This window comes from Phoenix dactylifera, chromosome 10, assembly GCF_051530095.1.
Source record: "Phoenix dactylifera cultivar Ajwa chromosome 10, Ajwa_hap1_PhDact_Kaust_v1.1, whole genome shotgun sequence".
In the NCBI taxonomy this organism is placed as follows: domain Eukaryota; kingdom Viridiplantae; phylum Streptophyta; class Magnoliopsida; order Arecales; family Arecaceae; genus Phoenix; species Phoenix dactylifera.
The window spans coordinates 10,384,022-10,411,881 of record NC_143199.1 but is presented as its reverse complement, the minus strand read 5'-3'; the positions used below and the strand labels follow the sequence as shown (position 1 = coordinate 10,411,881).

Sequence of the window (27,860 nt, the reverse complement as noted above, 5' to 3'; positions counted from 1 at the left end):
TGGTATCTAGATAGCGGTTGTTCAAGACACATGATAGGTGACGTAGAACAATTTGTCACCTTGGAATCTAAGAAAGATGGAGTGGTAACCTATGGAGACAATGGAAAAGAACTTATCATTGGAAAGGGTAAAATTTATATTACTCCATCCACCTTTATAGAAAATGTTTTATTAGTTAATGGTCTGAAACATAACCTACTTAGCATAAGTCAATTTTGTGATAAAGGTCTTAAAGTCACATTTGAAGCCTTAGTATGCATAATCACAAATCCTAAAGATAATAGCATTGTACTTATAGGACAAAGGCATGGAAATATTTACATGGTAGATCTTCATGATTTAGGCAAGAAAAATGGATTATGCTTAATTACTAATGAAGAAAGGAAAAGTGAAACAAGTTGGCTTTGGCATCGTAGACTAGGACATGCTAGTATGGACTTAATATCAAAACTAGTCAAGAAGGATTTGATAAAAGATGTGCCAAAATTGATCTTTGAAAAGGACAAGATCTGTGGACCATGCTCATTAGGAAAGCAAACAAAATCATCCTTCAAATCAAAGAATATAGTATCAACCACTAGGCCTTTTGAACTCATACACATGGATCTATTTGGACCTACTAGAACTGCGAGTCTAGGAGGAAAAAAGTATGGATTGGTTATAGTAGATGATTTTTCAAGATATACATGGGTTTCATTTCTTGCACATAAGAATGAAGCATTTTCAGCATTCTTAAAATATTATAAAAATATCATAACTGAAAAGAAGCTCACCTTAATAGCAATTCAAAGTGATAATGGAACTGAATTTGAAAATCAACACTTTGAAGAATTTTGTAATGAAAACGGTATCTCACATCAATTTTCAGCACCTAGAACGCCTCAACAAAATGGGGTTGTTGAAAGGAACAATAGGATATTGGCAGAAATGGCACGCACAATGTTGTGCGAGTCAAATCTTCCAAAGTACTTTTGGGCTGAAGCTATAAGTACTGCTTGCCATATTTTAAATCGTGTTTTAATACGACTTATAACCAAGAAAACTCCTTATGAACTTTGGAAGAATAAGAAACCAACTGCTAAATATCTTAGAGTATTTGGATGTAGATGTTTCATTTTAAACAATGGCAAGGAGGATCTAAGTAAATTTGATACCAAGTCAGATGAATGTATCTTCTTAGGATACTTTACATCTAGAAGGACATACAGAGTGTTTAACAAAAGAACTCTTGTAGTTGAAGAGTCAATTAATATCATTTTTGATGAGTCTGATAGTGAGTCTCCTAAGAGAGAAAATACTCTTGATGATGATGCAGGAATTATTGACTTTAAAAAATTGAATCTTGATGACGTGCCAAATTAAGAAAAGAAAAATGATTGCGTGCCACCACAATCTCAAGACTTGCCAAAGGATGGAGGTACGCACATGGACACCCTAAAGACTTACTCATTGGTGATCTATCTCAAGGGGTAAGAACTCGATCCTCTCTTAGAAATTTAAACGACTATCTTGCTTTTGTTTCACAAATAGAACCTAAGACTTATGAAGAAGCTGAAAAAGACATAAATTGGATAAATTCTATGCAAGAAGAATTAAATCAATTCAAAAGAAGCAATGTATGGATATTAACTGAGAGACCAAAGCATAACTCTGTAATTGGAACAAAATAGATCTTTAGAAATAAATTAGATGAAAATGGGGTAGTTATAAGAAATAAAGCTAGACTTGTAGCTAAGGGATACAATCAAGAAGAAGGGATAGATTTTGAGGAAACATTTGCTCTCGTGGCCAGATTAGAAGCTATTAGATTACTTCTAGCTTTTACATGCTTCATGGATTTCAAATTGTATCAAATGGATATAAAAAGTGCCTTCTTAAACGGTTTTATAGAGGAAAAAGTATATGTAGAGCAACCTCCTGGTTTTGAGAATCATGAATTGCCAAATCATGTGTTTAGATTACATAAGGCATTATATGGATTGAAACAAGCACCTAGGGCTTGGTATGATCGACTAAGCAAATTTCTACTGAATAATGATTTCAATAGAGGAAATGTAGATAAAACATTTTTTCTCAAAAGAAAAGACAAAAATCTGCTAGTAGTACAAATATATGTAGATGACATAATCTTTGGTGCCACTAATGATAATCTTTGCAAAGAGTTTGCTAAATTAATGCAAGGAGAATTCGAGATGAGTATGATGGAAGAACTAAATTTCTTTCTCGGATTACAAATCAAGCAAACTAAGGAAGGTATCTTTATTCATCAAACTAAGTACACAAAGGAAATATTAAAGAAGTTTGGAAATGAAAATCACAAGGGAATAGGCATCCCAATGAATCCCACTAGTAAGCTAGACAAAGATGAAAAAGAAAAAAGTATAGATATGAAGCTTTATAGAGGCTTAATTGGATCTTTGCTTTACCTTACTGCTAGTAGGCCAGACATAGTGTTTAGTGTGGGAATATGTGCTAGATACTAATCAGATCCTAAGGAGTCACATCTAAGTACTGTCAAAAGAATCCTTAGATATTTGAGAGCAACCACAAACATAGGTTTATGGTACTCTAGAGACTCTTATCTAGATTTACCTGCATATTCTGATGCAGATTTTGCTGGATGCAAATTAGATAGGAAGAGCACTAGTGGAACATGTCAATTTTTAGGGAATAACTTAATATCATGGTTTAGTAAAAAGCATAATTCAGTAGCATTGTCAACGGCTGAGGCCGAATATATAGCTGCCGGGAGTTGCTGTGCTCAAGTACTATGGCTCAAGCAACAACTAGAGGACTATGGAATTAAACTAGATAGCATTCCTATAAAGTGTGATAACACTAGTGCCATTAACCTTACCAAAAATCCAGTTCAGCACTCTAAAGCCAAATATATTGAAATAAGGTATCATTTCATTAGAGATCATGTTCAAAATGGAAATGTATGTATTGAGCATGTGTGTACCGAGAAACAACTAGCTGACATATTCACAAAACCTTTAAGTGAAGATAGATTTTGCATGCTTAGGAGGGAATTAGGCATATGTGATCCTTTTGATTTAAGACATATAAAAGGAACAAGTTGTCTCATGGTACTCTCCTCCCATTTCCAAAAACCCATGAAACATTAGTCAAATTAGCCATTTATAGACTCCTTACTCATTTATCATTGTCCCATAAAGAATTGGTAAGGATTGGAAGAAAGGAAGAATTTAATTTTTTTTTTTTTTTAAAAGCCTGAACTGGGGCCGACCCGAGCCAGAATGGGGTCGACCCCACGTTGAGTCGACCCAAAAAAATCTAGGGTCGACCCAACGGCGGGACCCTGTTTTTAAAGAGGGACCCGTGAGCTATTCTAGGGCACTGTTTCATCTTGTCCTCTTCCTAAAATCCTATTTTCCACTTTCCAATCCCTTCCAATCATCTCCAAACAGTGCTAGATTGCTTCTCTACGCCGTTAGATCAAGACCTAAGGAAGGATTTGGTGAAAATGGGACCCAAGCGAGCCGTTGCTAAGAGATCCGGGAGAGTCTCACGCCCAACCATTGTAGATAGACATGCTAGAGATTCCTCTACAGTTTCCCCACAAGGTGAGACACGTGTAGAGCCTCCTCCACCTCCTTCCCCTTCAGTTCAACTTGCTAAATATGCGGGGAGACCGGTTACCACGGGGAGAAGGATCCACTCCGAATTTTTGGATCAAGAAGGGTTCCGTTTGGAGGATTGGATCCGAAGGCAAGGATGGGAGTATCTTTGCTCCCTAGACTTGGTGACCTACCCGGGCTTGATTCGTGAGTTCTATGCCTTCCTAAAAGTTGGAATGGGAGGGCTTGTGTCTGAGGTCCGAGGAGTACGGGTTAGAATTTCAGAAGAAAGTTTGAGTGAGTTGCTCCATCTCCCCTGCGAAGGTGCAACTCCAGAAAGGCCGGAAAGCAAGTTGAGAGCTCTACAGTTGATCTTTGAGAGAGATGATTTTGACTATTCCGAAAATGTGATAGCTAGCTCTCTATCAGCTGAGATGAGGTTGTTGCACAACTTCATAGGTCGGATTTTGTTTCCGAAAAGTGGGAGATTTGTTCACATATCTGAGCGAGATTTGGTCATTATGGAGCACGTCATTCAGGGCATTCCCCTGAACCTCCCAGCTATGATGATCAGGCAGATGAGAGAGGCTATATGCAAGTCGAGAGTTTTTCTGCCCTATGTTATGATACTCACCCTGGTTTTCCGACAGCATGACATATCAGTGGAGGGAGAGATCTCCAGGCATCTATTATTCACTGACACTTACACTGCACGGTCCCTAGTTCGTATGGGTTATGAGAAGGTGAACGGGCAGTGGGTGCGTGGAGGAGCAGGGATGCATGCACCGGAGGATGATGCACCAGAGGTCGGAGACTCCATCCCTAAGGCTGAGGTACCTGAAGATCATCCTACGGCACCTTCAGAGGCTGGACCGTCGTCATCCGTACCTACGGGGTGCACAGAGGAGTTTTGGAGTAGGATGACTGAGCTTGTGTCAGCTCAGGTGAGGACTCTCTCTGATGGGTTGACGAGCAGGATGGACATTATGACTGCTGAGATTAGAGATCTCAGAGAGCAGGTGGGAGCATTACAGAGAGAGAGGCTCACGGTCCATCTGTGCCCCGAGCAGCTGAGTCGGAGGTTTCGGCACAGAGTCATCCAGCTCAGCGAGGTCCATGCCAGACTCAGTCCCATCAGGCTCGACCTTCCCTCGCCACTTATGCTAGGAGGATGAGGACTAGATCACAGCCCTTAAATTCCCCCTAGGCCTGATGTTAGCATTATAGGAGTCCATCATGACTAGTGCCTAGGATTTATCTAGTTCTCATATGCATTTTACTTGGTTGATGTACCTTGAACCTTAATTTTAGAACATTGTACTTTTGGCTTCAATGTACTACAATGTTCCATTTTACTCAATGAAATTTGGATGTTTATCATTTATTGCTTCTACTTATCTATTGTCATACACTAGTTTGATGATAACAAAAAGGGGGAGAAGTAAGAAAAGAAGGAAGTTGCGATGTAAAGGGAGAAATAAGTTTAAAAATTATAGGAAGAAATAATATTCACTTAAGGGGGAGAAATATGTAACAATGAAATTTTTTTTTTAAAAAAACAAGAAAGTCTGAATTTTCAATCAAAATTTCTGAATTTGGCACATACTTCTCGTGCCTCGATACATAACCTGAAATTCTTGCTTTATCTCAAATTTTTGGAGTTTCATCCTTAACCAAATAGAAAAAAGGGGGAGAAAATCAAAAGTTCTAATTGGCAATATTTGAATGAAAGAGGGGGAGTATTCACTTTCAAATTTGAAAAGCTGAAATTCAGCAACTTGAGCTCTTTCTAAAACAAAACTCCTAATTTTAATATAAGTATCAATCTATTTATACTCAATGTTTTGTAATCATCAAAAAAGGGGAGATTAAGGATGATAGTGTTATTTTGATGATTAACACAATGATTGAGGAAATATCTTATTAGTACTACAAGTTAATGTGATACATCACTACTGAGTTCGACACTCTCGATACATTAGAAGAATGAGTTCAAGATGTCTTTCAACGATTAAGAATGAGATTAAATTTGTGATAGAAAAGGGATAGAAAATTCTAAATTCTAATTTAGCAAAGTTTCAAGTAAATGTACTCTTAAGGGCAAAATAGTAATTTTAATTGTTAAGAGTATGTAGCACTACCATGGCATACATTTAAAACTGCTTGAAATATATTTCATTGATTGTATGGATAAGTCTAACCTCAAGATGTAGCAAAGTGTGAAATGAGTCGACCCCAACATCGGTGGAGTTGACCTTGGTACATCATGGAACCATCAGGCACACCTCTGCAAAAATGGCACGGATGAACAGTAGTGGAGTCGACCCCAAGTAAGCTTGAGTCGACCCCAGGAGAGGAGCCGACCCCAAGGAACCTTGAGTCGACCCCAGCTTCAAGCCTTAAGAAAACAAGTCTCTGGAATTTACTGAGAGGGCCGACCCCAACTTTTCTTGAGCCGACCCTAGATGGAGCCGACCCCAGGAATGCTTGAGTCGACCCCAATTGAACATGAGTCGACCCCAAGGCTGTCGTTCAAAATTGTATCTCTGGAATCCCTGAGAGGGTCGACCCCAATGGAACTTGAGTCGACCCCACTATGGCTTGAGTCGACCCCAGTGAAAAACAGCTGAAATATAAGGTTCTGTGTTTCCTGAGAGGGCCGACCCCAATGTAGCAGGAGTCGACCCCAGTGAAAGTTTGATCGACCCCAGTAAAAGTTGAGTCGATCCCAAGTATGATGAACAATGGTTTGAGTCGACCCCAGAAAAGTTTGGGTCGACCCCAGCACGGGCAGAAGCATAACGGCTAGTTCTGCAGAAGTACTTTTTGACCTCCCAACAGCAAGTAACGGCTAGTTTTTGAAATCGAACCAATGGGGGGTGACCAATGGATGAGGGAAAGTATTTAAAGTGACACTATTCATCAGAGAAGATATCCTTTTGCAAAGAAATCAAAGCTCATTCAAGAAAGAAAAAGTCCTAGCATTCTTCATTCAAGTGCTTCATTCAAAGAGACAAAAGGAAGTGGTTGAGCAGATTCTAAGAGACATTAAGAGCTCCACCAACCCTTGAAGAGTGAAGCAATCTTGACAAAGAAGAGAGAAGTCTCATCAAAGCGATAACTATATTCTAAACTCTTCTTTGTAGCTCATAGTTGTTATATTTGCTAATCTAGGAGTTTGAACTTTCTTATTCTTCTTAATCACCTTGTAAAGGTTCGTTAGTGAGTCCGTAAAACCAACGGTGTAGGTTTGTTAGTGAACTCGTAAAACCAACTGTGAAGGTTTGTTGGTGAGCCCGTAAAACCAACATAGGTTTTTGGTGATCCCGGAAAACCAAAGTGTAAATGTTTTTGGATTGTAAGCTCAGAAAACAATCCAACTGTAATCCGCGGGATTATAGTGATTCGGTGTTCTCCTAAGCACCTACGTCCAAAAACACTTATTGATTCGGTGCTTGTCACCTTGGGCAACAAATGTCTTTATTAAAATACTTATTAATTTGTATGAAGAAAACTTTATAGTGTTCTGTAGATTATTTATCATTGCTGACAAGAAAATTTAGCAGCCTTATTCTATTCTTGTTTAATTTATAAAAATTTTTTGTATGCAGATTTTTCAGATGAGATGCTAAAGCTGCTTCTCCTTGCTTTGGAAGATCTTAAACAATTACTGAAGGATCAGGGATCTGATCTGTTTATTGCTTTCGGAAGTGCAGAAGATGTCATACTGAAACTTGTGAATGAGGTTGCTACACAAGGCTTATTGTGATTTTATGTCTGAAAATGTAAATACATGTCAGATGGCTTTTGACTTCTCTTTGCATGAGCAGAACATTTATTCAAACCACGTAGTTGAACTCATGGTATCAAAGTGTAACAGGTGAAGGCTAGCTACATATTTGCAGAAGAGGAGGTAGAATATAATCTTCATAGTGTGATGTCTCTTGTTCAATCATCTGTGTCTTCTGAACCATTTGTATGGGGAAACCCTGAGTTTGTCTTTTGGAGAACTCCATTTTATAATGTTGGGGTATGCATCTCTATGGTTTTACAGTTGCTTCCACGTAAGAAAATATTTGATACAATATAATGTTTCCAATGCCTGCCTTTTCAGAACCTGGAGGAACTACCTGCATCATATCATGACTTTCTGAAGTTGCAGTTATCTCAAACCATTCCAGTTGCAGCCCCAACCTTACCTATATTGGACATGGAAGTGGACAGAGGTATGCTGTTAAGTTCCTGAGATTTAACTTATCTTGCTGATTTTGTTTAAAAAATTAATTCATTGTTGATCCAATTTTTAAATATCTTTGTGAATACATGCATGCTTGTATAAATATGAATACTGTAACAATACATGTTTCTTACGATAGTTTTATTCTTCAGGTGCTCTTCCCATATTTGATGATGTAAAAAAGTACTTGCAAGGGAAACCTTGCCAATCAGATAAGTGCTGGATTTCTCTTAAGAAAGTATCAGCTGAAAGCATTTTAAGGAAGGAGTGCATCAGTCAAGCTGTGATGAAATCTGATCCTAGTGAAAGCCTTAAAAGTAACGAAGGGAAGAATATAATCTCATCAACATTAAACAATGTCAAAAGCACAAAAATTGCAAAATCTGTGTTTGCATCAGTAGAAGGAACTCAAGTAAGAGGTGGAACGAACAATGTCTTGAATGCCTTAGCTGCTTACTTGAGATACCTGGAGGGCACTGCACGGGATGATTGGCAAGAGTATGCTGGTTAATAGTACTCTAATTTAATTAGTTTATTTTGGTGACAGCTGGGTTCTTTTCTTTAATTCACCCAGTTTGGAAATTGATATTAGGTTTACCTGGTGCTTAACATAATCTTTTAGAAAATTTGTTAGAAGATTTTTTGAAGCATGATGTTTGTACTTCTTTACCCTTTCTTTTATTGAAAAAACTGAGTACTTTACATCTGGAACCTTAGCAGGGCCTTAGAATTTGTTTCTTAATCAGTCCGCCTATGCTCTTAGAAGATCATGGTTGGCAAGTGATCATTTAATGGAAAACTAATACTTAATGTAGGCCTTCGCTATGCATTGGTAAGCAGTATTGAGGCTCAATAGTTCCTTGAATAACTTTCATTAGTAATTGTATATAGTATTCATAATTTGAATATTGTTACCCAAGCACCGTCTTTCTGTAAAAATTCAGCATATGGTTGATAAATCAGTTCAGTTTCTTGTTCAAAACTTCATTATTTAGATTGAGTTCTAAACCTCATCTGATGAACTTCATTTTTTGCTTGCTTTATAAACCGTCTTGCGCTTGTTCTTATTGGAGGTTACATCGCAGGCTAGTGTTTTCCTAGCTCTCTCTCTACTTCAACTAGCCTTGTAAAACATACTAGCATCACTGCATCTTCTATTTTTATGGCTTACAACCCTGCCATCTCAACCATTGCTCTTTGTCTAGATCCCTGGATTATAAAGTTCTTATGCTTCCTATCATGCACATATTTTTTGCTTCCTACTAGTTTTCTTATGCATCCATTGAGCATATTCGTTCCTGCTAGTCTAGTGGACCTTGGACCTTTTCATTTCCAAACTTTTATGCTACATATAATAAGGGGTGTATTGTGCTGGGCTTGATTGAGTATGGTCTCATCAAGCTTGGTTTGATATTTTTTTTTAAGCTTAAATTTATGATCAAGCTTGGCTCATTTAATATTTGCTTGAGCATAATTTTGAGCCAAGTGGAAAATGAGTCTAATTTGAGCTTTTAAACCAAGCTAAACTTGAATCAAGTTTGGATCAAGCTCAGTTCAATTTTGACCATTAAAACCCAGGACCCATTTCATTGTCATATACTCATGAGAGTGATCACATCATGAACTACAATGATGTAGTTAAGCCATCATGTTGTGTAAATAAAGCATTATGTTAAAACTATTGCCGAATCTGTTTCTATGGTTGGTTATAAATGTTTGTCATATACTCATCAGACTGATCACATCATGAACTACAATGATCTAGTTAAGCCATCATGTTGTTTAAGTAAAGCATTATGTTAAAATTATTGCCGAATCTGTTTCTATGGTTGGTTATAAATGTGTGCCTATAACTCGATATCTCATCATTTTGCTATATTAGATATAAATTGTACAACATATATTCCTTGTGTATATAATATAATTTAAATACATATTTCTGAGCCATATTGAGCTAAGTCTGATTGAGTGGTGGCTTGGCTTAAAATCAATGTCAATCCTAAAAGCGAAGATCAAGCTTTGCTTGTTGAATTCAATTTGAGCTTATTGGAGCCTAAAATGATGCGATACACGAGCTGCTTGCAAGTGGCTTGAAACAACTGCCAGACCTGCGTATTATATTACTGTCCTTAAGGGTGTCTTCATAACTTTTTATTGCATGCAATTAATTGTCCTTAAATTATTGCAACAAGAAGACCTTAAGGAGTGTCCTTCCAGCAAAAGTGATACATTACTAAAATGGTTTTTTCGTATATCTCGTCTTTCTTTCATATTCTGTAATAATACATCCTTGATCATATCTTATTGCCTTCTTGGGGAACTTCTTTAAGACTGCCTCATTTGCTTCATCCGTGGGATTTTCATCCATGTTTAATTTTTAAGATTTATATTCATACTTTCAGAATTACTGATAAACATGACTCTCTATGCAAAGAATTCGTATTAAAGTTTCTGAAAGAAAGGTTTCAACTTGTGACTTCCATCATCAATACTGATGTGGTGATTTGCATCAATCGTTGTTCTGCATAGGTTTGTGATTGTTGGATTGCATTTTGTCTTTTATCCATTTCCAATTACATTAAAGGACTAAAAATTATGATAATTATTAGGGGTCAATATTAGATTAATGCTCCTGTAAATAAGAAGTTTAAATATTAGTTGGTTTGACATATGTCTTCCTCTTTGGAAAACTAGAATTTAGTGTTATTATTATTATTGTTACGAGAGGGATAAGAGCTAAGGAGTTCTAGGTTAATTGTGGTCTGTGGCAGGGTGAGAGTCATAGCATGATTAGAAATAATTTTCAAAGAGGGGGTATTTGAAATTTTTATTTATAAGGCTTTATGGAGATGGATTGCTAAGATCCTGTGAGGCCTGGCTCATTGGTCGGCCTAACACTACATGGGCCTAGTCCATTGACCATGAAGGATGAGGCTTGGCCCCCTTTGGCTTGGCTTGTTGCTAGCATGTCTTGCTCCCAAAATTTGATGGGGCAAAGCCTCTGTTTCTACTTGAATGAGGCAGACTTCGCTTCCTTGATCACCAACGGGGGCTAGGAAACCCTAGCCTCCATTAGCCATAAGACTCCCACCACCCCTAGTGAGGCTGCACCCCAAGCTCTCTCTTCTCCTTGTTTTTCTCTCTTTCTTGGGCTTTTTCTACCATCTGCAACTGTTGTCCAGGTCCGCAATCTCGGTACTAGTATCATATTGGTGCATTATCGGTTTGGTATGGTATGGGCTGATATGGTACGATATGTACCTCGTACTGAGATAGATTTCAAGCCTTTTGCCTCACTTTTTATCATGGTATTGCTTGAAACTAGGTATTATGGGTCGGTACGAGTCAGTACATCCCTCGGTTCACCTTGGTATGTCTCAGCTCATCTCGGTGTAGGTCGGTACGAGTCGCCGAAGATGAGGAATTAGCATCTCACTATTTTCTTTCTTCCTACCTATTTCTGTCGAGAAGATCCACTGTCGGACCTAGCCCATCACCATGTGGACTAAGGGACACTGCAATATGGGTCTAGATTGGATTTGTGGTACTTGTGATTGGATTTGAACTGATTTAAAACCTTAGCCTGGCTAGGATGACAGAGTTTAAATGGAGGGAGTATGTGAGGACTTGTGTGGGTGTGTCTACTCCCACATCGGCTATGCAATTGGTGGATCCCAAATACTTACATAGGACCAAAGAACCTAAATAATACATTTCAGGTGGCCTTTTTGGGTGAAGCCGTGGGTTGTGACAAACTAGGGTTATCCTAAAAGCATATCCTAAGGTACCAATTGCTAGCTCTCATATAGTCCTATGTCAAACCCTTGTGATCATAAACCTAGCTTTGATACCGTTATAATTATCACATGCTTGACCCAAGCATGATTGAGGAATGCGACAACCCATCGCACACATGTAGGGCTGGCCCCACTAGCATACATGCGACAACTTGTCAAATATACAATTAGTAATTAAAACCTCCAAAACTCAATAATTTCTAGAAACTCATCAAGCTAATTTTCAAAACATTATTAATTTACATATTCAAGTGAAACTACACCTCAACCAACATAACCACTTCATTATTTCCAAAGAAAATTGTAAAGGCTGGTCTGATACAATTGGATCTTAAGTCTCACTCTATTCTCACAATCTAACCTTTCTATTCGTTCCCTTCCTATGCCTATAGAAATCCAAAGAATGAGCTAGCCTAGTAAGTAACAAAAACCATTATCTAAGAGATCAAACAAGTATAACAAATAAAACCATGATGACTGTATGATACAAAATAACTTATATAGAGATATAATACTCCCATAATTAAAGTTTTATATTTGTAATTTTAAAATACTGCAATATATCATTTTCTAAATCAATAATTCAGATATGATTCCAAAGAGCATTTTCAATATCAATACCAGAGCCAAGAACTTTGCCAATATTATCAATAAAATTATTTTCTAAAATAATTTACTTACTCATCAATCTATAAAACTACAACCACATTATTTTTATGACAGGGGCCAAAATACGGCACTTAACCCCTATGGAGTAGGTCCAAAGTATTGCACATAACCCCTATGTAGGTCCAAGTATCATACTTATTCCTTGTGGAGTATGTCCAAAGTAATCAAGTTCTGGAACTGCCAAGATATGATCTCCATTGGCGGGATCCAAAAGATAGTTAGATTGAGTGTTCAATCATTGCACACAAAATCCACTTATTTAACCAATATTATTGTATTTTATTTTGCATTGTACAAGTATGGCTCAACACTTTACAAATCCACAATTATGCAAAAATATCATTCCAATAGTTGATATGCAAGCATGATTTTCCAAATCAATATATATTAAAACTTCAAAATATAAAATATGTAGGTTCATACAAAAGTTTCCAAAAATTCAATTATTTGGAATAATTTTAGTAATAACTCATGATTATGAAAAACGCGTAGATGCCATGGATATCCAAAAGCTCAATAATATGATAGCTTCATGCTTGATCTAATTTAAAGGTACACAAAACAAACTGGACAATTCTCAAGACAATTCTCAAAGTATTTAACAATAATTAATACAAAATATTTTTCAAAATATATATAAGTTAGAATTGCTCTTGTTAGGCTGAGGTTACTTACCTTCTCGCACTAACCAACATCTTGAAAATTTGTGAACACTCCAAAATCAACCTAAAACAAGGTAATTGAGAGTTAAATGCTAGCTTCCTGTCCACCCTTTTATACATTATTAATTCTAGATATTTCTAACTTCCGAGTCTATACTACTATTAGCTAATCTAATATAACTTTTGTTTCTCCCTATAGGAATATCCTAAACTTACAAAATTTTAGGATTAATAAGTAAATTCATCCCACTTATGATCATGGTATGCTGAACCGGCCCGTACCGGCCGGTTCAACCCGTACCGGACTGATCCGGTACAGCGGTGGAAAACAGGAGCCAGAACCAAGCAGTACTGAGGGTGTACCGGTGCGAACCAGACCGGTTCGCATCGGTACAAGGCCGAACCGGACCGGTTCCGTCTGGTTCGGCTAGGACTCGGTGCGAACCGGCACCGAGTTCGGTCCAATGTGGCATTTACAGCTACAATGGCATTAAATGCAGTGCTACAGTGGCATTAAATGCCACTATAACAGCTATAACGCAGCTATAGTATCATTATAATTCAGCTACAATATTATTACAATGGCATTTAATGCTACTGTAGCTGTGCTGTGGCATTTTTGCACGCGCTCGCGCTTGCTGTAGCCGGAAAAAAAGGCGCCGTAGCCGAAACCTGGCTGAACCGGTTCAGTAAGGCCCGAACTGGTACCGAACCTGTCTGGATCGCCACCGGTACGCCGACCGGTACCGGTTCGACGTACCTTGCATATGATATGCAAAATTTTTAGAGTTAATTTCATATCTAAATAGTGAAATAATTAATCCAAATCAGGGCTTCATAATTTGCTTTATTTTATATAGCTATAGTAATATAGCGATTTTCCATGCTTCTTTTATGAAATAATATTTGAAATATTTTAGATCCAAAAAAATTATTATTATTATTATAATTTCATCAAAAATCATGCCAAAACACTAAGTTTATGTAAGATTCTAATCAAATGCAAGGTCAACACCCTACATGTCAGGCCATTTCGACAATTTAATCAACCAAGTTATAATCGTTTTAAAAATTCTCAAATTTTGCAGGTTTATTCATCCATGAGTTAACAATTTCTAGTTAAAATTTCAGATTGAAATACTCACCCAATTTTGAGGTAAAATTTTTGGTTATAATAGGGCAGAACCTATCCATCCTATGATCACCATCAAATTACATAAAATCCCCACTCTACTCTAGTTCATTGTTACCCAATATGTCTGATATTTTAGACATTCAGTCTTACCCTAAACCTTCCAAGATTACTCCTATAATATCAAAAATTCTGATTTAATGAAATGGTTGAGATCTTACTATGATAATAGAACTGACCGGTTCTAGGCCGGTTCGCATCGGTTGCGGCTGGTTCTGGTTGCTTTGGGATCTGTTCCCGCTAGTACAGTATCGGTTTCGGCCGGTTCGGGGCTGAAACTAAATATTAAAGGCAAACCGACTCGATTTCGCACCGGGTCGGCTCGATACTTTCCGAACCGAGCGGCTCGGCTCGGTTCGGCAGACCATGAGCCAAACATTATCGTCGGCCAACCCTGTTCCCTTTCTTCAACTCTTCCTCCTAGTTTTCTAAAATTGCTCGTATTTCCTTTGTAATCTTTTCTAATTGTTGGACTTGATTCCATGTAGATGTATAACCGTTTGAACAAGAAGTCCAATAAGGGGTTATTACACAACAGCTTCTTAAATCAAAATTTTTATTGGGAAATTTTTAGAATTTATTTGGATTTGTATATCTACTGTAGGGTAAGTAATGATCCATCTTTTCTAGATTTTTCAAATAATTATTCTGAATATATTTTTACATTAAATAAATTATAAGTTGATTTACTTGCGATTTATAATTTTATGGAACTATGTTTGAATGGAAATTAAATTTGTAATTCAGAGGTAATATTTTTATTATGGAATATTATGCAAGTTGTTTATTGATTTTATTTGGAATATGCATATTTGGATTAGAATAAAATATATATGATTTTGTAAAGACCTCTAACATGTTTTGGATTTGGACTCTCAGCTAGACTATATTATCGATTCGGTTAAACTTTGGTACTTTGACCATTCTGGGACTTGATTAGTATGGACTTGCTCCGTAGGGGTTAAGTGTGCTAAAATGGACTTACTCCATTGGATTAAATATGGTACTATGGACCTATACTGCAGGGGTTGAGTGCTGTATTATACACCTACTTTATAGGGGTTAAACGCGGTACTTTGGACCTACTCTACGAGGTCTAAATGTGATATATGGGCCCTGCCATAGAGATGATGCGCTAATAGTTAAAACAATTTACAGCATACCATACTAAATCAGATGGTACAGGGCGTACTATACGATTTTGGTTCAGTACCGGTATGTGGTAGGGGGGAGGGGGGGTACCGACACTGTATATCGAACTGGACCTTGTACCGAGGTACCGACATAGTTATAAGATAGCATCGGTATGGAGCCCAGTACCGAGACGGCGTACCTTGAGTTAAAAGGTTGTTGAGTTGAACATGATATTTTCAAATTGAACTTAGTATTAAGAATATGAGTATTTGAGCAATACTGGATATTCTAGATTTGTTTGGTATTATGTAATGCTTTTGTTTATATTGCATATTATCCATAAATTTATTTATTTAATTTATTATGTGAATTATCTAGTTAAGTTGTTCATCATTACTTATTGGGTTGTTGAGCTTGTTATCCGATGTCTTCTTTCCTTACAGATTTAAAGAATTGGTCATTGATAAGGTACTCTATAGATGTGTATTAGAAGCAAGAGCCAATCGTGAGGTGTAGCTCTGATTTAGTATTGCTTTCATAGTTTGGTATAGAAACATTTATAGGTTTCTTATTTTGATCAGTGTTTGAAGAATAATCGATGTAAAACTCTCATGAACAAAATTCTGAACGTCTCTTGTTAGTTGGATTTATTAATTATTGGAATTTGGATTTTAGTTGCTTTGGTTGTATTCGGTTGAATTATTATGATATCATGATGGTAGCGTTGCATGCATATGGGAAAAGAGCACTATGAGTATGCGGCAATTGCCATGTCCCTATCTCGTAATTTCGGATCCGGGACATGATAGATCCCATCATTACTTACTGGATTGTTGAGCTTATTATCCGATGTCTTGTTTCCTTACAGATTTAAAGAATTAGTCGTTGACAAGGTATTCTATAGGTGTGTATTAGAAGCAAGAGCCGATCGTGAGGTGTAGCTCAGAATTAGTATTGCTTTCATAGTTTGGCATTAGAAACATTTTATAGGTTTCTTATTTTGATCAGTGTTTGAAGAATAATCGATGTAAAACTCTCATGAACAAAATTCTGAATGTCTCTTGTTAGTTGGATTTATTAATTATTAGAATTTGGATTTTAGTTGCTTTGGTTGTATTCGGCTGAATTATTATGATATCATGATTATAGCGTTGCATGCTTGTGGGAGAAGAGCCCTATGAGTATGCGGCAATTGTCATGTCCCTATCTCGTAATTTTAGATTCGGGACATGATAGATCCCATCATTGCTTACTAGGTTGTTGAGCTTATTATCCGATGTCTTGTTTTCTTACAGATTTAAAGAATTAGTTGTTGACAAGGTACTCTATAGATGTGTATTAGAAGCAAGAGCCCTATGAGTATGCGGCAATTGTCATGTCCCTATCTCGTAATTTTGGATCCGGGACACGATAGATCCCATCATTACTTACTGGGTTGTTGAGCTTATTATCCGATGTCTTGTTTTCTTACAGATTTAAAGAATTAGTTGTTGACAAGGTACTCTATAGATGTGTATTAGAAGCAAGAGCCGATCGTGAGGTGTAGCTTAGAGTTAGTATTGCTTTCATAGTTTGGCATTAGAAACATTTTATAGGTTTCTTATTTTGATCAGTGTTTGAAGAATAATCGATGTAAAACTCTCATGAACAAAATTCTGAATGTCTCTTGTTAGTTGGATTTATTAATTATTAGAATTTGGATTTTAGTTTTTTTGGTTGTATTCGGCTGAATTATTATGATATCATGATGATAGCGTTGCATGCTTGTGGGAGAAGAGCCCTATGAGTATGCGGCAATTGTCATGTCCCTATCTCGTAATTTTGGATCCGAGACATGATAGATCCCATCATACTTACTGGGTTGTTAAGCTTATTATCCGATGTCTTGTTTCCTTACAGATTTAAAGAATTAGTCGTTGACAAGGTACTCTATAGATGTGTATTAGAAGCAAGGGCCGATCGTGAGGTGTAGCTCAGAGTTAGTATTGCTTTCATAGTTTGGCATTAGAAACATTTTATAGGTTTCTTATTTTGATTAGTGTTTGAAGAATAATCGATGTAAAACTCTCATGAACAAAATTCTGAGTGTCTCTTGTTAGTTGGATTTATTAATTATTGGAATTTGGATTTTAGTTGCTTTGGTTGTATTCGGATGAATTATTATGATATCATGATGATAGCATTGCATGCTTGTGGGAGAAGAGCCCTATGAGTATGCGGCAATTGCCATGTCCCTATCTCGTAATTTCGGATAAGGGACATGATAGATCCCATCTCAAAATTTATTTTGTTCTAAAATAGTAGCAAAAAAACTCATATTTTTGCTTTGTGGGCTTCTCTTATTTTATCTCCCTTAAAGATAGAGCAAAGAATCAAGTGATGTGTAAAAATAGTAGGAGTATTATCTCCTTATTGGAGTAAAAAATTTTAGAGATTTTTCCTAAGAAATTGTGCTTTCTTGTAGAGTTGTGTGATGCAATTCTAACCTAGGTGTGGTGCCTACGGGATTCTAAATGTGGTGCCTGGAACATCTGTCTTTTCTTCTTTTTCTTTAACTACAACACCCTAAAACCTCAAATTCAGATTTGATTCTGTCTCCACTAAACCCTAGCAACCATGATACGCTATTCTGTACCAAATCGTACGGTATTGGGCGTACCAAATCGTACGGTATGGGGAGTACCGTACCATACCGCTTTGGCGTCGGTATACGGTATAGGGGCGTATCGATACTCAATATGCCGAACCAGCTCTGTATTGTACCATGTCGACATAGTGATAGCGTGGCACTAGTATGGGGCCCGGTACTGAGACGGTGTATCTTGTTAATAACCAAAAGCAACAAAACCCATATCCACCCATCCATCATTTATCCTTCAAATTCACAAAACAAACAAAAATTTTAGGCTTTTTTTGCATGGATACCCTTCTAAATATCGGATTTTGCACGAATACCCTTCCAAAATTGCTATTTTTATGTATACCCTCGTAAAACTCTGTTATTGTACAATTGCCCCTAATATAATGGTTGTTCTAATGATGTTAAGAAAAAACCATATTTATATTAATTAAAAATAAAATATTTTTTTAAAATTACGCTACTGTCCCTGTCTTTTTTTTCTGCTATTGGGATTGTGATCGTGATTGATTGTATACCCATATAAATATTTCTATTTGCACGTCTACCCATTATGGATATTTTAGTCATTTTAATTTGATACCGTTAATTTTTTAACGGCATTAGATAGCATGGGTACATATGCAAAGACAAGAATAAAAAAGGGTAGAATAGCAAAACAAGTGTTTTAAGAGGGTATACATGCAAATATCAATTTTAGAAGGGTATTTATGCAAAATTTGATATTTAGGAGGGTATTCATACAAAAAATCCAAAATTTTGTTCCCATTTTTTCTACTTCCAGCTTACTTAAAACCCTTAAAACTGCATCGTTTTGCTTTATTTTGAACCCAATTCGCTCCCCATCCATATAGCAACATAAACCTCAGCTTCTTACACAATTTCCCTACCCTTTTAGCTCAAAACTGCCCATTAATCATCCCTGAATTTTCCATAATCAAGTCTGTCCTACATTAGAAGTTCTATATATATTCTTGTCCAGATGATGGATCCATTATCATGTTTACCATTATGCAATGAAACATATCAAAAGCTTGTCACTTTGGTTTAATTTTAATGTCAAAAAGGAGAAATTATAATACATTAGGTAAAATATCTTATGTAATTGGTGCCAAAATTGGTATTCGCTCTAATTCTCTTGAATTGACACAAAACAAAGTACTGGGAAGATAATAATCATGCATGATGGAAACGCAAGTTGAGACACAATCTGGGCATTCACATTGTAGCAGCAGAGCTAGACATGTCACCTTAGTCATGAATAAAAATGGACTCAGATTGGTGACTGATGGATGCAAACTTCATTCGTCTTGTATCAAACCTATTATGTCAATTTTTTTTTTTGTTTTATTTTGTAATTTAGTTCATGTTATTATCAGTATTCTTATACAACATTATATTATTATTCATTGTTTCTGAGAGGTTACTGAACAATCTGATTTATGATGCGATTTTCCAACTTGAGTCACAGATATGACAATATTGGCATGCCTGTTATCATTCAACAGGCAGTTTATTATGTGGAAGCAATGCTTCATTTTGGTGTTCAGAAACCTGAAGAGTACTTTTGCCTGATATGTTGAACAGGTTACATGAGAAGTTACGGAAGGCTGAATGTAGAAAAGGAGCTTCATTTGGTGCTCTGTTTGGTTCTGCCCTTTATCTTGGAACTATATCCAGGAGGAGAGTTTACTATGAAGCTATAAAATATGAGAGAGAACGCAATGCAGGCTATGTATCACCATTTGGATACTCAGCACCTACTGTTGCAGCTGCAATTGATGCTGTTTGTTCGATGGAGGTACGGTTCAAAAGAATGAATTGTGTTGGAGGTTATGTGCGCTAAATTGTCTAGTATTGTTAAATACTTATTAAAGTTTATCGTCTTGGATTTCATCATTCTTTCTTGCATGCATCTCAAAGTGCAACTGATGTGTGACAGTGGTATCGGCTCTTGGCTTTGAAATGCCAAAAATGCAATGAAGGGATATATCCTATACGCATTTGGAGTTGGAAAAGCTATTTAATTCAGGTATTTGGTGGTATTTCTTCATGAACTTTTTAGCTGTACTTTTCCTGCTTTATTTCCTTTGATGTTGACCATGCACCAGGTAGCATCAGAAGTAAGGTTGGTTGTACTGGTATGGTGCGATACTATGCCTTGCTGTGTTCTAGGGCATACCGACAAAGGGAGATCTAGAGAGAGAGGGAGAGGGAGAAGGAGAGAGGAAAAGGGAGGGAGAGGGAGAGCAAGGAAGGGAGGGAGAGAGAGGGAAACTTGAACTGAAGTCGGCTGCTGACTTCAGTTCAAGTAGGCAAAATAAAAAATGGCGCCTTGTTTCGGAACACAATAGGGGTCATTGTTTTTGACGAGGGCTTTTGTCCCTTCCACCATCTCTCTCGGCCTCCCTCTCCCTCCGTCCCTTTCTCTCTCTCTTTTCCTCTCTCCTTCTCCCTCTCCCCCTCCCTCGCCTGCTTTATCGAATTGAGGGGTGGAATTATGCCGGTCCGCTTTTGGTATGGTTTGGTACACCCCGAACCTGGCGGTTGCCCGATTCGGGGTGGTACAAGTGAATGCTGATCAGAAGTTTTACAAATCTTATAATAGAGAAGTGTAGGCTTATATTTGGGGATAATAATATAAGAAAGATGAATATTCATGTTATGCAAATACAGAAAGCAGTTTGCAGCCTTGTTTTTCTTTTTTTGAAACAAAAAATTCTGAATACACATTTTATGAAGCGAGCCATGTGGAGAAGTCATCACAATATTAAATCTTATCCCTTTTGCTAAAAAAATCCATTGAGTGAATTTTTGATTTATCAGAAAAGTCTGCATTATGAATTCCTTGATATCCTGCATGAGGATATCAAAATAAAATCATGATTGATAAAGGAGCTTGAGTGTAGTTCATACTGTTTCTGTTGTATGATAGCGATGTGGCCCATGCCAGTAAAATGGTCCTAGGTCTGACTTGGCACATAAGCTGATACAAAACTGGCTTGGGATTGCATATTGAGTTTCTGGGTTGATTTGAGTTTTGAAACCACTTTATTATTCTGGCAGAAAATGTTGGTTTTCCATAGTGTTGGGTAGATCTAGCTGTAGGTTCTCTTGGCAAATATTGACATATCTGAGCCCAGCTTCAACATGACCAGTGGGCCTGTATTGCATAGGATTTGCTGTCAGCTTGCTATTTTTGTGCAGGATTTTGAATGTGTAGGCACTGAAGTTTGATCTATATGTAGGAACTGTCTTTGGAAACCAAATCTTCTTCAAAATTGTAAATGTTAAAGCTTGCTTGTTTCATACTCAATGTACATACACTTTTTGCAAGACAACCATGTATATATTTGTCAGTATATTTTTATTTGGTCCTTGAACACAATACCTCATGCCAGTGTTGTAGCACTAAATCTGATCCTTTTTGCATGCAACATAACCCATTTGTTGTTGGGCTTAAAATGTGATACCTCCCAACAATGTTCAACATCACATCTGCACCTTCCTGAATATAGCGTTGCCCAAACCATCATTAGTTTGGTCTTACAATGGGCCCATCACCCATGCTTGTGTCTTCTCCTACACCTTCTGCGTGTAACATAATGCAAACAATTGCTATCTGGTCACCTGGTCTTGTGATACTTTAATACATGCTTCTCCTGCTACCCTGCCTGGTCAAGGCTATCCTCCAGCCTTCTTTTAGCACGATCACATTAGCAAAAGATGCTAAGTTGTCCTCCCACAAAAAAAAAAGAAAAACGTGTAGGGTTTTAGCATGTTATAATGCGCAGCGGAAGCTAGGGATTTTAAAAATTTCTTAATAAAGTCCCTATGCATGAAACCCTTTTAAGCCTAGATCACCTTAATGATTACAATCAAATGATATAAAATAAATGCAGAATTAGTAGAATACCTCAAACGCTAATCCAAAGTGTACAATTTTCACGAGGCGTCCAAGTGTCCGCCCTCCAATAGTGATCCACACGAAAACTTGATCAAGACTTTAGCTCCAAAGACTTTTGATCCTTAATGCAGAATTCTTCTAAAGAACTCTAATGGCTTGCTTTCCTTCCTTTCTATTTTCCTTTAGCCTTCTAAAATCACTTCTAATCCTTTTGTCCTAAAGAAGACCACCTTGTCTTGGCTTAGGACACACTAGAAGCAATGCTAGAAAGAAAGAAACTAATGTAAGAAAGAAAGAAAAGAGGAGTGGGGTGGAATTGGAATGATGAAACCCATGGAGTGCTAACCTATTTATAATAGGTGTAGGGATGCATCTCCAAGGGATGCATCCCATCCACACATCCTCTCATGAAAGGGCATCATCTAAAGGGCCATATCAAATAAGAGGAGGTGCAGATCAAGTGAGGAGGTGTATCAAATGATATGTCCTTTCATGTGGTGCCATATTTTGACCAAGTCAACATCACATGCTAATCACATGTCCATCACGCCTCACCTCTTGATCTTTCATGATGATGATCCAAGGGCTCCAATGCAAGGCGCCATTCACTTGACCCATTATGTCTTCATCCAATGGTGGGATTAAGATCCAATGGTCAATTATGGTAGCCATCCTCTAACCCAATCCAATTGGGTTAAACCAACTCTCCATTATGTCTTCATCCAACGGTAGATCAAGATCTAACGGTCTAGATTGAATGATTTATTAAATCTAATCCAATTAGACTCAAACCAAGCCAATTAGGTGCCAACTCTTGGCTAACCCATATTAGAATTTGATCTAATCAAATTAGATCAATTAAGAATCAGATTCGAATCCAATTCGAATCAGATTCGAATCCAATTCGAATTAGGAGCTAAGGTTTGCAACACCTGCTAGGATGTTTATCTTGCAAACATGATCTAATCCAATTAGACCCTTGATAAGTTTTCTTGTGTGTGACCCATTGGGTTCCATACTTAGCCAGCAATAGGTGTGAGTGCGAGTTGACCCAACTTGATTAGAACTCTTCTAATCGATTTAAGTCCAAACTGCGCGAACCCGAACTTAACAATTAGAATCCTTTCAAATTGGTGATCGAATTAACTCTTTAATTTGATCAAACCTATAAAACAAGATTGACGTCTAGCAACGTGTCATGTCTACCCGGAAAATATGGAATTTGGTTGAAATACCAAAAATACCCTTCAGTGGCAAGTTACCATGCAATTCAATCCTTTAATCAAACTGCATCCCAAAAATGCATATGAGTATGAATATATGTCAAACTCAATTTCATATTCATATTTTTCTCAATCTTTTAATGATAATTCAAATAATGAAACATTAGAAACTCTTTCTAATTTTCATTCTACTTTGATCAAAGGTTTCCTGAATTATCATATGATTAGAATAAATAGGATGCTATCTTCTCTTACTAGAAGTGATTAATTCCTTGTTGACCTACTCATAATCTTCGTACACAATTCACCATATCCAGAAGACCTTGTACATAACTTATTGTCATGAATGAGTGTAAACCAAAATATGGGTTCATGTGCACAAGATACCATGGTGATCTCAGGTCATAGGATCAGTTGCACAACTCCCACTAAGAGAATCATCTTTTGACATGTAAGTAAGACTTCATAAGATTTCTCTTTGTAGGTCAATTCAGTGAACTCATTCCTCTAATGAGCACCCACATCTTTGTATTAGTGTCTCCACACAAATGATTGTGAAATCAATCATCCTCTGCATCGAGCATACATAAGACATGCCAGTCTTTCCGGTAATCATTGATCCCCGACTCAATGTACCAATGACTGGGAATATTTAAGATTAGGATTTTAGGATTTTAAGTCTCACTAGTATGATCTCATCATAGTCTTAAAACCATTGCCCTAATCTAAGGAGTTTATCATAAATATAATCAACAGCATATGATAAAACATAACGCCTTTATTCATATTTAAATGTCATGTACATGATTTGGACAAATCAAAACAAAAAACCTTTCGCAATACATATTGCGATTGGCTTGTAGGGCATCTACTCTTTCAATCTCCCACTTGCACTAAAGCCAATCGCTCTTATATTTTATCCCCATACAATCGAGGTGGCGATCGAACTGCTGTTGTGGTAGAGCTTTAGTGAACGGGTCTGCTAAGTTGTTCTTTGTGTCTACTCGTTCAATGACTATGTCTTGTCTCTCGACGATCTCTCGAACGAGGTGGAAGCGTCTTAGAATGTGCTTGGATTTGTGATGAGATCTTGGTTCCTTTGCTTGAGTAACAGCTCCAGTGTTGTCACAATAAACTGAAACTGGTCCAGCAATCTCAGGAACTACTCCCAACTCAGCGATGAACTTCTTCATCCAGACAGCTTCCTTAGCGGCTTCACTTACAGCGATGTATTCTGCCTCAGTAGTTGAGTCAGCTACAGTTTGCTGCTTGGAACTCTTCCAGCTCACTGCACTACCATTTAGGGTAAAGACATACCCTGAAGTGGACTTGCTATCATCTGGATCTGATTGAAAACTAGAATCAAAAAATCCTTCTAGTTTCAACTCAGATCCTCCATAAACTAGAAAAATATCTTTAGTCCTTCTTAAGTACTTAAGAATATTTTTCACAGCTATCCAATGATTTTCTCCTGGATCAGCCTGGAATCTGCTTGTTATGCCTAAGGCATAAGCAACATCAGGCCTAGTACATAGCATAGCATACATAATTGATCCTACTGCCGAAGCATAGGGAATAGAATTCATTCTATTCCTCTCTTCAGATGTCTTAGGAGACATCTTCTTAGAGAGACGTATGCCATGACTCATAGGTAAGTAACCTCTTTTACTTCCTTCCATGCTGAATCTTTTTAGCACACGATCTATGTACTTAGACTGGGACAAGCCTAGCATCCTTTTAGATCTATCCCTATAGATCTTTATACCAAGTATATAGGATGCTTCTCCCAAGTCTTTCATGGAAAAGCTTTTTGATAGCCAAGTCTTGACCGATTGTAACATTGGAATATTATTTCCAATGATTAGTATGTCATCTACATACAATATTAAGAAGACAACGGCACTCCCACTAGTCTTCTTGTACACACATGGTTCATCCACATTTTTGATAAAACCAAACTCTTTGACTGTTGTATCAAAACGGATGTTCCAACTCCTCGATGCTTGCTTTAATCCATAAATGGATCTCTTAAGCTTGCATACTTGATTTGCTCTCCCACTTGAGACAAATCCCTCTGGCTGTGTCATGTAAACCTCTTCCTCAAGATAACCATTAAGGAAGGCGGTTTTGACATTCATCTGCCAAATTTCATAATCATAGTATGCAGCTATTGCAAGCAAAATCCGAATAGATTTAAGCATGGCAACTGGTGAAAAAATTTCATCATAGTCAATTCCTTGCTTTTGCCTGAAATCTTTTGCCACCAATCTAGCCTTGTAGGTTTCTACTTGGCCATCTGCTCCAATCTTCTTCTTATAGACCCATTTGCAACCTATAGGGTTAACACCTTCTGGTGCATCAACCAAAGTCCATACTTGGTTGGTATACATAGAGTCTATTTCGGATTTCATAGCTTCTATCCATTTGTTAGAGTCATTACTCATGATAGCTTCCGAATAGGTCAGAGGATCATCATTTTCGATGATGTGGGCTTCATCATTCTCAATGATAAACCCATACCTCTTAGGTGCATTTCGCACTCTATCTGACCTTTGGAGAGGAGATGTGTGTTGTGGTTGTACTTCATCAATGGGTACATCTGGTTGAAGAATTTCTTGTGTTTCTATTTGTAGGTCTTGAACTTCATTAAGTTCAATTCTTCTTTCACTGCCCTTTTCTAAGATAAACTCTTTTTCTAAGAAAGTGGCATGCCTACTAACAAATACCTTTTGTTCAGTAGGGTGATAGAAGAGATATCCAATACTTTCTTTGGAATAACCTATAAATGTACATTTATCTGATCTAGCACTTAGCTTATGTCCAAAATTTCTTTTGACATATGCTTGGCAGCCCCATATTTTAAAATATTTAAGATTGGGCTTTCTACCTCTCCATATCTCATATGGAGTACTAGATACAGATTTTGAAGGTATCCTGTTTAGCACATATGTAGCAGTTTCTAAGGCATAACCCCAGAAGGAAATAGGAAGATCTGTAAAGCACATCATGGACCTTACCATATCTAATAGAGTACGATTCCTCCGTTCAGCTACACCATTTAGTTGTGGCGTATACGGAGGTGTCCATTCAGAGAGAATGCCCTTTTCTTTAAGATGATTTAAAAATTCACTAGAAAGGTATTCACCTCCTCGATCAGATTGAAGGATTTTAATACACTTTCCGGTTTGTTTTTAAACCATACTTTGATACTCTTTAAACTTATCAAAGGCTTCGTATTTATGTTTCATAAGATACACAAATCCGAACCTTGATAAATCATCAGTGAATGTGATGAAGTAAGAGTATCCACCTCTAGCTGGAGTTGTCATAGGACCACATACATCTGTATGTATAAGTCCTAATAACTCACTTGCCCTTTCTCCATGTCCAGTGAATGGAGACTTGGTCATTTTTCCCATAAGACAAGATTCACAAGTTCCTAATGATTCATAATCATAAGGATCAAAGAACTCTTCTTTGTATAACTTGTTAATTCTTGATTCACTTATGTGACCAAGTCGGCAATGCCAAAGGAGGGTATTATTCACTTCCTCTCTCTTTCTTTTATTGCTTTTATTAATATGAAAGACATTGTCATTAAGTAATAAAACTAGAAGACCATTTTCCATAATGCCATTGCAAAGATGCTTATTAGAAAAATAAATAGAGCAACCATTGCCCTTTCCATTAATTTCAAAACCTTTCTTTAATAACAAAGGAATGGAAATTACATTTCTAATAATTTTGGGCATATAATAACAATTTTTTAATTGTAGGAGCTTTCCCGAAGGCAATTCCAAGTTGTAGGTTCCAACAGCTTCAGCCTGGATGGACTCTCCTCCAGCGCCATACAGCTCGAAGTCACCTTTCTTCAAAATTTTAATTTTCTGTAGTCCATGCAAAGATTTGCAAATGTGAAAACCACAGCCGGTATCCAATACCCATGAATTTGAATTTGAAGAACTTAATGACAAGTTGGCATGTAACATAAACATACCTTTTGATGCAACTCTTGCATCGGTCTTCATACTTGCAAGAAAACTCTTGCAATTCCTTTTCCAGTGGCCAGCTTTGCCGCAATGAAAACAGGTACTTGATCCGGAGTTTTTCTTTCCTTTTTTCTTTTTGATGCTACTCTTGGGGTTCAATCGTTTCTTAGAACCCTTATTTTCCGATTTTCTCATAGAGGTGCTATTTATAAGAAGGAGTGGACCTTTATCCTTCTTAATATGCCCTTCAGCTGTTTTGAGCATATTTAACAGCTCGGGCAGGGAGGTGTTCAGCTTGTTCATGTGAAAGTTCACAACAAACTGAGAGAATGAATCAGGCAGTGATTGCAGGATCAAATCCTGACTGAGCTCACTATCCATAGCAAAACCTAATTGACTTAATCTGGTGATCAAGTCTATAACCATAAGAACATGGTTTTGCACTGGAGTTCCTTCATTCATTCTAGCACGGAACAACTGCTTAGATGTCTCATACCTAGCAGTCCTGCTTTGTTCTCCATACAACTCTTTTAAATTGAGAAGTATGGATTGAGTGTCCATGCCTTCATGTTGCCTCTGTAATTCATTGTTCATAGAGGCAAGTATGATACATTTGACAGTCACACTGTCATTTTTCCACATCTTATGTGCGGCAACCTCCTCTTCTGTAGCATCATCCCCTAGATCTCCAAGATCAGGGGTTTCAAGTATATAGGAAATTTTCTCCTGAGTGAGTACTATCTTTAAATTCCTCAACCAGTCCACATAGTTTGGTCCGGTCAACTTGTTGGCATCTAAGATGCCTCTTAGTGAAAGTGAAGAAGCCATTTA

At 37.2% G+C, this 27,860-nt stretch overlaps 1 protein-coding gene across 8 annotated transcripts in view; it reads left to right on the top strand.

Moving 5' to 3' along the window:
* LOC120103895 (uncharacterized) overlaps positions 1–27,860 on the top strand; it is a 72,729-nt gene that overhangs the window by 7,825 nt on the left and 37,044 nt on the right. For 5 of the 8 annotated variants that reach the window (XM_039114696.3, XM_039114695.3, XM_039114698.3 and 2 more), the window contains 6 exons: positions 7,193–7,326; positions 7,462–7,611; positions 7,696–7,807; positions 7,971–8,316; positions 19,498–19,711; positions 19,853–19,942. In XM_039114696.3, coding sequence (XP_038970624.1) covers positions 7,193–7,326; positions 7,462–7,611; positions 7,696–7,807; positions 7,971–8,316; positions 19,498–19,711; positions 19,853–19,942 — 1,046 coding nt within the window. Of the gene's footprint in view, positions 1–7,192; positions 7,367–7,411; positions 7,612–7,695; positions 7,808–7,970; positions 8,317–19,497; positions 19,712–19,852; positions 19,943–27,860 lie in introns of all 8 variants that reach the window. The other 3 variants (XM_039114697.3, XM_088705359.2, XM_088705360.2) reach the window with 2 other exon arrangements.